General features: G+C 40.4%; 1 protein-coding gene across 1 annotated transcript in view; it reads left to right on the top strand.

Annotated features, from left to right (window-relative positions):
* Positions 1–13,064, top strand: part of ARMC3 (armadillo repeat containing 3) — a 98,246-nt gene that overhangs the window by 44,281 nt on the left and 40,901 nt on the right. The window contains exon 8 of the mRNA XM_012644176.1: positions 9,185–9,440. Coding sequence (XP_012499630.1) covers positions 9,185–9,440 — 256 coding nt within the window. The remainder of the gene's footprint in view (positions 1–9,184; positions 9,441–13,064) is intronic.

Here is a 13,064-nt window from a genome sequence, read left to right on the forward strand (position 1 = left end):
TGCTATCGTGTGGCGGATGGTCAGGACCACACAAGGGAGATGATGAAATGAGTAAGGAGCACACCCCAAAGGGACTCCAGAAAGAGACGGAATGCCCCAAAAGTATACGAATGTGCATTTCAGTGCTTTGGGAACTTTTGAATGTCCTCATTATATATGAATGACCTGTCATCTTGTATTATCAGTATTAAAAATTATTTTTACTAACAGAAATAAAGCACTGACTAATTTTAATACCTGATAAAATTCAAGGATTATCATACCTAAGAAAGCTATGCAATTTGTAAAGAGAAATCTAAAAAGTATGCCACATACAGAATTTCGTGAAAAATCAGTACTTCGTCTAGTGCTTTAAGAAAAACCAGTACTGCATTCAATCACTGGCCAAAGTCCTTATCAGTCACTTCAGTGCTACCAGGGAGGGGCGGGCGTGATGGTAAGTGATTTCTTGGAACGTGGAATCTCACTAGCATGTATAGAAAGCACTTTTCAAGCCTTATTTTTAATTCCCGTCTCATTAAACAAAGTTAGCAGAAGGTAATGTATTAATATTTGTATACTTATTGTTACCATTACTTTGTTTTTTATTCTATAGATTTTAGGCGAATGCTTATTCCTTAGAATTGGCTATATTTTATTGTCGAATGTGGCTGTAGCGCAGTGAATGATGTCGGTCATTTTGAAGGGGGTAGAAAATCCCTCTCTTAAAGTTGGCAAATACCACAAGTTTCACTTCTCCCTCTCCATCCCTCTGCAGGAAGAGAGGAGATGGCCAGACGTGTGTACCGCCACCCTTTGAAAAACAGATTTTTAACGCCCTGCTCCCAGATCATATTCGCTGGCCAGTACTCACAGATTCACTCGGAATACGTAACCTTGTCACTTAGAATACTTTTTATCAAAGAAACATTGGCCATAGAAATAATCCAGAGTGATTTACAAAATTATAATGTAGTTTCATGAAAAACGCAAGTTCATCTTATAGGTTTGATGTATAGGTTGCACTTAATAATGCTAAAGTTGTGCAGTTATTGTCTTTGTCGCATAGGGTTTTTCATAAGGAAAATGTTTTCAGCGAGTTCCATTTTCCCTTCTAACAATGACAGGAACCGCGTCTTCACACTGACCCCTAGTGGTAGTTTGGGAGGAAATTGGGGGAGGGGCAAAAAGGTAACGGACCGATTTGCTCTGTGTTTTAATGAAACATACGGTAATTTAATTTGAAACACTCTCCAGTGTCCCTAAAATAATATTTCTAAACATTCTTAAAAGATTGTGATCTGAAAAGCATTTCTTTGTGATGCTTTCTAAAGAGATAATGTTCTACTGCTAAATGTGTGTTTAATAGATGCTTGTATTTGTCTTTGGCCCTTTTTAAGGTGGGGTCACTTAAAAATGTTTTGACACATTCAGTGTACGGGTAGCTGGAACTCTGCTGTGCTATATAACCATATAGGATAAATGTAGAACACCTGAACAAGATAAAGTACATGATAAATGTAGAACACCTGAACAAGATAAAGTACATGATAAATGTAGAACACCTGAACAAGATAAAGTAAACCTCATTGCTATTGTAGTTCCTGTAGAGTTGATTTTTTATTCTTGACTTTGTATAATAGATTATTTTGTTTCAAATTCTTATTTATATCACTTTTTTGTATAATTCTAGATCCTTCAAATTAGAATGCTCACAATATGGGTATCTTGCAAAATAACTTGAACTAGTTTCATAACTTTTTAGGAGGTTTGTTTTTGTATTAAGGATGATTTCTCAAAGAACTTATTTAAAGTGTTATTGAATACTTTAAAAGGCCTCTGAAATTAATAGGTAAAATAGATGGGAAGAGTCTTCGTGGTAAACTTGAGAATTATTCCTGCGTTATTTCCATCCAAGTTTACTGCGTGGATGCTTTTCATTTCTACTCCCAAGAACCCAGATTCCTCTCGGCCTGATGGAATCTCGTTCAAACATCGGTTATAGTGAACTGGAAAAATCATACTTGATTTGAAAAACACGTAGATGAAAAGCTGAATTTTGCAATAAAACAAGTTGTTTCCACATCCCCATTTTTTGTCGGTTGATGCCTACCCAACCTTGACAACAGTTCGAATTTGATTAGCTGGCAGTTTTTGAGGCTAGGTGAATCCGATAGAAGGTGCAATTAGAAAATTATCCGTGCCGCTTTTATTGCCTACAGAGCAGAGCCTGCTGGAGCTAAAGCTCTTTCTCTCCACCCTGGCTGCTTCTCTTTCTCTCTCTCTCTCTCTCCCACTCAATGCCTTCAGGACTCTGAATGTCTCCACATTTCCCACCAGAATGTTCCCTTTGCCTTCACAATCTGAATTCCTCCAGAGCGGATGGCCAGGGCTCCTAGTTCTCAGTGGACACCTTGGCAGCGTCTTTCATCCCTCCCTCCACCCTTCTCCCCGTTCCTCTCCCCCATCTCCTCTCCTCATGTTCCATCCCCTGGGAATGATATTGCAAAGCAAGTGGATTCTGTTTGTTTGATTCTGAAAATTTGGTACTTTTTAAGCTTAAAAGATCGGTAAATGTAAAAAGTAATGGACTAAAAGTCAGAAGACCATGGTTTTACTCCTGTGTCTGTCGATTAACTTGCTTTGTGAGCAAGTCTCAGTCTCTCTGAATGTTCTCCTTTTTGACTATAAAACAAGCAGAAACGAATCTAGATAATCTACTATACTTTGTGCATCTAAGTGATCACCCTCTGTCCAGGACCACAGGGAGTCCGGAACCCAATTTCCACTAGGGGCTGGATGGGATCTCCCCTTAGAGCTTTTGTCATTTTATCCCCAAAGCTGAGGACATTATCATCTTGAACTTCGGTTTCTTTTGCAATTATCCTACCCTGATTTGGGTGTTCATTATGTGCTGGGCACCGTGCTGCGCTGCAGGGACACGGTAGGGAAGGAGACAAAGGTTCCGTGAAGCTGTTTGCATCAAGCTTCCATTTCAATCAGGGAGATAGGCAGTACAGGAGGAATTTGAGAAAATTTTAGCAATTGCAGAAGTGATAGAGCATAAATTAAAAAGACGGCACAATGTCAGAGAGAGGGCCATGATCCCGGGGCTGTGAAAGGGGCTAGGGAATGAATGATATAGGGCTTGTCAAGGAAGGGCTCTCTGAAGAAGTCACATCTGAGCTGATGAGAATAAGTCAGTCCTGCCAAGTGTCAGCGATTTTTTATTTGCTGTCACCCTCGTGCATTCAGCATCCTTATTATTTAGTTAAGAAAATCAACAATGTAGTATCTCTAATTACTTTGGGATTGTGTCCCTTGTCATCGACAGATATATAAATAGACCGATTTCCGGGCTAAACAAACATTTGATAACTGCAAAAGACATTTATTATGAATATCCTAACTCCTTGACCATTGTTCCTATTTTATTCGGAGACAAGTCAGCCATGCAAAATGAAGGGAGTTGTTCTTTCGCGGTGGCAGGTAGTTAATTATTGGCAGGGCACCCTAGCTTTTGCAACAGAAGGTAGCATGTATAGAAATGGAGTATTGCGATTGAACAGATAGGTCAATAAAGACTCCGTGTCATTTGTAGGAAAATTACATTTGATTTTCCCAGACTTTGATTGACTGTCTCAAAATCAGTAACAAAAATACGTGTGCTGTTTGTGAAAGTGCTGGGTTGCACGCACTATCCTCTCTGCAGTTATGCAGTTCTTTTTGAGAAACCATGTTACGGTAGTTCTAACGTCAAAATGCATTCTGAAAGTCTCCAAATGATACCTGCTAAGGCACATCAGTATGATGGTACCAATTTGGTTTCACATATTTCTTAATCTATTTATTTATTTATTTGCATTTTTCTTATTTTCCTATAGGATGCAAAACACAATTTTTTCTGTGGCTGGGTTTTACTTTAATAATTGCATGTTACTTTAAAACGCTTCATTTTAAGCATTCGCTGGCAATTAATTGTGATTCTCTTCCTTAACAGTGAAAAGCTTCTTTCAATATATTTCTTTAAAAGGAGAAAATTCTCTTGGCTAGTTTTGTCAATGCTGGAGTTCAGCCAGGGTTTGGGGGCGTACTTCCCAGCGGTCTGCAGCTGTGGGGCTGCAGCGGGGCGATTGTTGTTTTGGACTCAGAAATTGACCAATTTAGCGAACACACTCCGCTTCTTGGATCATTACCTTTGCTGAAAAACTGGCTGGAACAAGAGTCAGGAATTCTGTTTACGGCTTTCCAAATCTGGCTGTGATAACCAGGAGACGTGTTTATCGTAACGGCCACATTCCACCGGTACAGACTTACCGTCAGCCTGTAAGGCTTAAAAATGCCAACCCCGAGTCACCACCGCCTGTGCGCTTCCCCTGACCACTTGCAGCGTGTCTGCCGCCAATATGTCTTCCTTGGTGTGACAAAACTCACAGAGACATATGAAAAGTCATGCTGGTGGGAATGGTTGTAATCACTGTTAACAAACAAGGTTCTTATTGCCAATATTACCATCTGTTCCATCGGGTTCCACATATTACCCTGTATGTGGGCTCTGTTAAACAGATTTCTCTACTGCCCAAGGTCACCCTTGATTCATGTAACCAGACTCTGCAGATGGGTTGAATGTGAACCTCAAACAGCAGCAAGGATCCAATTCTGAAAGGTACCAAATGGTGTCATCTGGTACACGCTCAGATAATCACAGTCAACAATGTCTGCAATGACAAAATGTAGACGTCCCTTGATGTAAGAAATGAATATATTCTAAGAAATTATCTCAAGTGCAAAATCGTATTTATTGAACTCTGTCTAGAAATTACCACACAGTATAATTGGAGAAGCATCGGGGGTAGGGGAGGAAATGAACTGATTTCAAGAGCAGCTGTAAGTGATGAAATTGGAAATCTCATGTTGTTGGGTCCTAACTCTTCTTGCAAACTTAGAGCAGAGCTAAGCACTTTCTCCCTCCCTCCTTCTCAACACCTGCAGAGGTTTTCTCCGTCACTCTTCTTGAGTTGATTCAAGTCAATTAAAATATATTGATTATCTCAGCCCTGGAGATAGAAGTAAGACTCAAATAACACCTCTACAAAGGGCGTGCCAGGTGTAGACACAGCCCAGAGGAGGCAGTGATTAACAGGAGGAACAGTGATGGTCACGGATGCCTTTGCAGAGGAAGGGACAGGTGAGCAGGGAGCGAGGAGTGACCAGAGTTCTCCAGGCAGAAGGGCAGGAGGCACAGGGAAGGGTGTTGGGGGCAAAGGGAACACCAGTGCAAAAACACAGACACGAATAGCATGGTATTTTCAGTGACCCATAAATAAACACTATTTGTGTATTCGAATTCTTCCCCAGCGATGTTCTTGGTACGCTTTCTGTAAGTGATTTTTCATTGCCAGCCTTGGGAACCTGAATGAAAAACTGCGCTGGATTCGTTCCATAACAACTGCTGCAAAAATAATATTTTAAAATCGTTGCTTTTCTCTGACTGTGAATATTTGTGCCCAAACATCATTTTTTTTAAACAAAAAGAAATGCATATAGTTATCACACGAATGCCCTGAGCTCGTGTAAAAAAAGAGACCTAGTTTTGGGATCAAGAAATGCTTCGGTGAGGAAAAGACATTTGTGCCGAACTATGAAAGATGACTGGGGCTTATGCAGGGGAAGAGTGCGTCAGGAAGTGGGAGCAGCAGAGGGGAGTACGCCGGGGTGGGGAAGAGCATGGCATGTTGAATGTCGCCAGAGAGGCCCAGGGCACACACGGAGAACAAGGAAGAGGCAGATGGGGTACGTGGGGCCACTCACGCAGGGCCTCGGGGGCCATGGCAGAAACATAGGGCTTTATCCTGAGCAGTGGGAAACCATGAAAGTTTTACGTAGGGGAGCAATATGATCATATTTTTAATTTTAGAAGATGACTTTAGCTGTAAGACGGAGAAAAGAGGAAGGCGAGAGGAGAGATCTGTTATATATGCTTTATGTATTATTCATATCAATCCACAAGAGAGGATGCTGGTTTGGATTCGGGAGGAGGATGGAGAGAAGGGAGAGATTTGAAAATATGGAAGAGAAAAATAGTCAGGACTTGGTAATAGACTGAATACACATGACATGTCAAACTTCACCTCTGTTTACATACATCAAACGATAGAAACTGAAGTTTTTATACATTCCCATATTTGTTTTTTAGTTTGTTTTTTTTTTTTTCAATTTACATTTTAAACTCCTACTTGATTGAACTCCAACTGGATGGAGAATAATGATAGTAAATATCAGAAAATATTTTCAAATGATTGTGATGTCATATGGCCCTATAATTCTGGATTTTGTAACAAAGCAGTTTGACTTCCATCCCATTCATTTGGATAATGCTGTACTATTTAGGAAACCGAAATGTGTTTTTAAAATATGACAGGCTTCAGCTTGTGTACATATTAGGCACAGGGAAAAATAAAACAGAATGTCTTGGGCTTGAAAGAAACAGAATTAATGCAATTCTTTTTTTAAAAAGTACAAATCCTGCACTGTATTTCTATAAATGAAATTAGTTTTTTTAGGTAAAAATCATAGTTTGATTTTTCCACCATAATAAGCTAATCTCAGGTATTCTTTTTAGACTTACACAGAGATGCACATAGCAAATTCCAGGCAGATACGTACATTTAATGCAAGTTGTTCCTCCCAGCTGTGCATACGTGATTTGTCTTCCTGCGCTGGCGTTTATGTTCAATTTGGGTAAAAGCTAAATTCCGCTGTGTACTAGGATCTTTGGATTTTTAAACAGCTAGGTTTTTATGTATTTCCCTTTACTGTCTCCATAAAGAGCAAAGAAAAGAGCAGAAGGTAGAGTTATAAATGAACCAAGTCAAAATATGCCTTTGTAAGGAGAAAGAAAGAAGTAAAATCAAACAGGAAGGCTGAGCGCTCAGGTGCTCCTGGTATAAATGCCTGCATCTCAATGACCCAATTTTTCTCGGCTTCTTAGTTTTCAAGAGAAACTAAAACGATGATGTGTGATCCTATGTATTCTTTAATTTTCCAAAAACTCCTTGATACACACGAAAGACAAAACCTTTGAGAATTGATTGGTATACATTTGTTTGAAACACTCCATCTTCTAGCACATTGAAGTATCTCCGTTGTGTGCTCTTTCTTAACTCAACAAGATGTTTTAAAAAGTGAACATCATCAAAGGAAAAGCCACTCAGTGACAAAGGAATCACGCTTTTCAGCCAAGGCATGTTTATAGTGATTAAAGAATACAAAGTATTTGGTTTAAAAGACTGATTGCATTCAGTACCTGAAAAATAAGTCAAAGGAAAAAAACGATTTTTGAAAAGGTTAAGTATATATAATGAATTAGAAAACCTACATAATTTAAAATTCTTGCTGGCAGTTTTTAAAAAAATATTCAATGTTTCAACTGTAAAAATATGTAAGTAAAAATATAAGATGTTTCCAATATTTCCATTATTCATAAAGCCAAATGACTACCATGTCACTTAATAACAGGAGAGAGAATTGAAAGTGAAATTATCTTACGAGTGTTTATTTTATCCCCTAGGAAAGGAAATTAAATGCTGGCCCTTGGGCTATCACAGTGAGGTTCAGGGCCTTCCAACATTTTTGTATAAGTAAATTTCGGTTGTATGTCATCCAACTCTATTTTAATTGTAATTTTAAGGGATGTCTTTCCAGAGAAAGAATGGGAGATACCACAAGAAGGGTTCAGTGTACACCAAGGACTGGAGAATGAGTAGGAAGGGACTAGTCACTGCCTTCGCCTTTGTCTCAATGTGGTCTGTTTGATGGACTGGTTCGTATGACCCATGGGAGAGGTGGCCCTTCAAGGTCAACACCGACTGAGCCTTCATTCTCCAGAGCCACCACCTCTACTCCCCTCGTTCCTGTCCCAGCCCTGTGGCTCAGTTCCCTTCAGAGCCACTTTGTGCCACAATCACAGAACCTCCTTGTCCCTGGGCCTACGAGTCTACTTATTGGGGTTTTATTTGTTATCTCCTCTCCGATGGACAATTGTCCTGTCTATTCTTGAGTTGCCAGTCCTCCTTCATGCTTAAGTGACAGAACCAAATGAAATTTAATTCATCAGAATAGAGAGTGATGGGCTACATCATACAGCCTCACTTTTTTTTTTCAATTTTGGTTATTATATGATCCCAAATGAAAAAAAGATGTCAAATATAAACTTAAAAGAGATTTTCGTATTATTGGAGGAAGTCTCAAGTATTTTTTTTTATTGTCTTGACCAGCTCTTACCATGATGATTTAAATGGATTTTTAACACATAATTTTGGATCTTCCTTTAAAATCAGGATGCTCTGTATATCTTATTGCTTAGAATATCTACTATACGAAGCAATTCCAAACATTGACAAACATAATTAAATCGTCTCCCATTCATTAAAACACTCCAGTTTTTATTTTTACTATTATGAGTTTTTAAAGTGATTAAAAAACAAGGCCTATAGAAAGTACCATGTTCTAAAAGACTTAGGGTTTCTAATTATGAAAACAATACTAATATGTTAAGGATAACTGTAATCTTTTTATACAAGAAACAGGAAATGTAACTGAATATGCCTATATTACTGAAATTATTTATATGAATATCATGACTTTCATCTTTGATGTTTAATTTGTAAAAAGTAGCATTCACATGCAAAATGATTTGCTGGCTTCATATGTGTTAACCTCTGCCTACAATTAACAACCTAATTTGAAGAAGGGGAAGACGAGCTAAAGAATTTTAACTTAAATCAAGAGTTTCCATGCTTGCTCATTCTTCCTGTTTAAGGCTCTATTTTCCTAACGATTAGGAATATTTTAATAGACTGTCTTTGAATAGAATTTCCAGGTCTCCTAAGTATCACTGAGTTAAAAAAAAAAATAACAGTTGTACTGTAGTAGGATTTTTAAGAAATAGTAGTCATATTTTTTTATAACCAAAAGCTGTAGAAGTAGGAAAAAGATAATTTATTAATAAATTCATTCACTCCTGAAATTTTCCCAGACTCCACTTAAATCACTAGCACTCAATCCTGGGTTCGTCGCGTGGCAAATTAATTTATTTCTAAAATTGTAGTTCTGTACTCATTTGTTTTATAAGCTTAGTTGCATGCTCCAAAGATAATTTCTCGAGCTCAGATGAATCACATTCATTTCTCCTTCATTTATTCAGAGCTGCTGCTGAAGCCGACGGTATTGATCCATTAATAAACGTCCTGTCTAGCAAACGAGACGGAGCCATTGTCAACGCGGCCACAGTATTAACAAACATGGCCACGCAGGAGCCCCTGCGCGTGAGCATACAGAGCCACGACATCATGCACGCCATCATCAGCCCTCTGCATTCTGCAAACACGGTCGTGCAGAGCAAAGCTGCTCTTACTGTTGCTGCAACTGCATGCGATGTTGAAGCCCGGACAGAGGTGGGAGTTTTATTTAATCATGGCATTCATTCTCTCATTTTTCTGGTCTGTACCTACTGGTGGATTAATCTGAAACATTTCCAAGTGTTTGAACCTACCGGTCGTTGAAGTCCTTCAAAATTGGTACAACAGTTTGGAAAACGAACTGCCATTTTTTTTAGCCAAGAAGATGAGCATAGCATACGCACTAACATACCTAGCAATTCCGTTTCTAGGTCTATACCTGAGAGAATCTCTTACCTCTGTGTCCCAGGAAACATTACTTTAGTATCTAAACAACCGGAAACAAACTAATTGTCCAGCTGTTAAGAGAATGATGAATCAATCGTGCTGGATTCATGAAATGGAATCTCATGTCAGTGAAAATGAGTGAACGACAGCTACATACATCAACAGCGATGGATTTCACAAGCACTATGCTAAGAAAAACCAGGCAGTAGAAAAATACATACTTATAATTCCATTTCTATAACATTCAGAAATATGCAAAACTAAGCAATATGTTGCATACACACATATAAGTTAAAGCTATAGAGAAAAGCAAGGGAATGATGAATCCCAAATTTAAGAAAGTGGTCGCCTCTGGGAGGAGTAAGGGGGGAAGTGATTGGGAAAAACACACAGGGGTCCAATGTCATTGAAATGTGCCATTTCTTTTGTTTTTAGAATTGCTTTAATTTTATTTAGCTAAATCAGAGGTCAAACTGTTCTTTTTTTTTTTTATTTCAGCATATCACAGGGGTGCAAATGTTTAGGTTACAGATATTGGCTTTGCCCCACTGGGGTCAGAGCTTCAAGCATGTCCATCCCCCAGACGGTGGCACCGCACCCATTAGGTGCAAAAAATGTGCCATTTCTTAAGCGAGTGGTAGACAAACAGGTGTGACTTTTACTAGGATTCTTTAAATTATGCATATCAGTTACATATACTCCTGTATTTCTCATCTATTTCATAATTTTAAAACACACTTGCATGTTTTTTGAAAGTCCATTATATAAACGTGTTCTTGGTGCTTACGGTGATCCTGTTAAATTTTCAAAAAAACTTGATTTAAAAAAAAAAAAACTTGATTTAAGGTGATAAACATCTTTTTTCCCTCTCAATGTTCTCATAATTACTTGTCACCATGGGACTCACGGTGACCAAAAAAACCCAAAGCCAACATTTGTTGAGCACTCACTATATGCCAGGCACCGGACTAAGCACTTTACGTGCATTTAAGCCTCAATCGAAATAGATATGTTTATGATCCGCATTTTACAGACGAGGAAAATGAAGCTTAAAGAGATAATTTGCTGCTGGAAATGGTGGCTCACGCCTGTAATCCTAGCATTCTGGGAGGCCGAGGCAGAAGGATTGCTTGCGGTCAGGAGACCAGCCTGAGCAAGAGCGAGACCCTGTCTCTATTAAAAATAGAAAAAATTAGCCGGTCATAGTGGCCCACACCTGTAGTCCCAGCTATTCAGGAGGCTGAGGCAGGAGGATTGCTCGAGCCCAGGAATTTGAGGCTGCAGTGAGCTATAATGACGCCACTGCACTCTAGTCTGGGCAACAGAGCGAGACACTGTCTCAAAAACAGAAAAGAAAAAAAAAAGAAAGAATTTGCTCAAAGCAGAGCTGGCAGATCAGGGATATGAGAACACATCTTTCTGAGTCCAGAGCCCAAGCTTCACCCTGTTCTGCCTGCCCAGACAATGACAAATCTTTTCTTCCATGTCTTAGGTCTCTGTCCTATCCCCCTTCTCTGTCCCCACTGACTCAGCTCATTTGCACTAGTCCATTGAGGTAGGAAGATAGAACCAGCTATGTCTTTACCAGCTACTACATGCCAGGCACTCTGCGAGGCATCGGGAGCATGGTGACAAACAGTGTCCTGGTCATACCTTCACGCGGCCTGCAGGGAAGCCTGTCTAGTTCCCAGAATCCCAGGGCTTTGCTGCTCCCTTCTGTTTCCTTCCATTCCCCTTACTGCCTCCAGACCCTCATCGCATCCTTGCTCGTCCCCAGTGGCTTCCCATTACCGCCTGGTAAAAGCTGAGCTGCTCTGCGTCACATGCAAGGGCCCCGTGACCGGCCCCTGCCTACCTAACAGCCTATACTCCCGCCTGCGCAGGTGGAACTCTCCTCTCCAGAAATGCCATGCTACCTGTGATGCTATCAGAATGCTCTGTTCTCATAGTTGCACCTTGATCTCTCTGCTTTCTCCCTTTTTTCTACCCAATCAATTCCCATTTCTCCTTCAAAAGCCAGCTCGACCACCCTGTCCTCCACGAGGCCTTTCTTCAATTCTCAAAATCGAGTGCATCTTCCTCTCTGCACCCACCACATGCATGTGTCACTCCTGTGTCTTCCTTTTTTGCATTTTATGGTTCTTGTGTGAAAGACTGCAAGCTCTTTAAGGCCTTAAGGAAGGGAACGGAGATGTTTTTCCCTGTATCCATGTCAATAACATACACCTGGCACATAATGTATGCTGAATAAACAGTTGTTAAGTGAATGAATGAAGGAATGGATGGGGGGATGAATGAATAAATTAGACCCTTGCCGAAAGAACACATGGAATTAGATTACTATCTTTATTATACCCATAAATAAAGATGTTCAGAAATCTGGCTCGCTAAGCATAGTATGCTTCACGGAAACTTTCCTACGCTGCCCAAGTTACGTGTGCTAACATGTAAGCCCTGCCAGAGTCCCCGTGTTCGAGATGAGAATGACTGAATGCGGATGTTGTTGTCTGCGGGTACTACATATACAGACTGGTAGAATATTCTTTCTGTCCCCCAGGCTGAGATAATTCAGTACTGCATTTCAGATACAAGAGCTGTGTCAGATCCTTCCCCCCCCCATTGGAATAATTTTATACATGATTAATTGCTTTTAATACTGTAATTAATGTTGTTCCCTCCAATTCTCTTCTTGTTCTTTTTCTTCTCTCTTTCACTCCTTGGAGAAGGGCATAGAAGACACTGTGTAAAGGGTAGCCAAGATGGGTCTTTTTCTGGACAATTGCTTCAGTGTTGCTTTGGCCACCCTACTGGCTTGGCGGTGCTGCTTGCCCCAGCCTTAGGGACTGTGTTAGTTTCCTGTTGCTGCTGTAACAACTTACCACCACGTAGTGGCTCAAAGCAATGCCAATCTATAATCTTATAGTTTGGGAGGTCGGAAGTCCAAAACTGGGTCTCTGGGCTAAAATCAAGGTGCTGACAGGGCTGCGTTCCTTCTGGAAGCTCTAGGGGGATCCATTTCCTTGCCCTTCCAGCTTCTGGAGGCTGCTGCGTTGCTTGGCTTCCGACCCTTCTCCAATCTTCAAAGCACGTCACTCCAGCCTCTGCTCCCATCCATCTCCTTTCCCCGGCGCTCTGTCTCCCGCTTATGAAGATCCTTGTGATCACGTTAGCTGGGCCCACCCAGCTAATCCAGGATAATCTCCCGTCTCAAAATGCTTAACTTAATCACCTCTGCAAAGTCCCTTCCAGGGACGAGGACATCTTTGGGGGACGCTTATTCTGTTCACCACGAGGCCAAATGAGTATTCAGTGTTCGGGAGCAGAGAAATACATGTAGGGCAGTTTAGCACAGGCAGCGAGACGACAGGCTCCTGCCCCAGTCCCCGGCCCACGTAAAAG

Source organism: Propithecus coquereli, unplaced genomic scaffold (assembly GCF_000956105.1).
Source record: "Propithecus coquereli isolate 6110/MARCELLA unplaced genomic scaffold, Pcoq_1.0 Scaffold103, whole genome shotgun sequence".
NCBI lineage: Eukaryota > Metazoa > Chordata > Mammalia > Primates > Indriidae > Propithecus > Propithecus coquereli.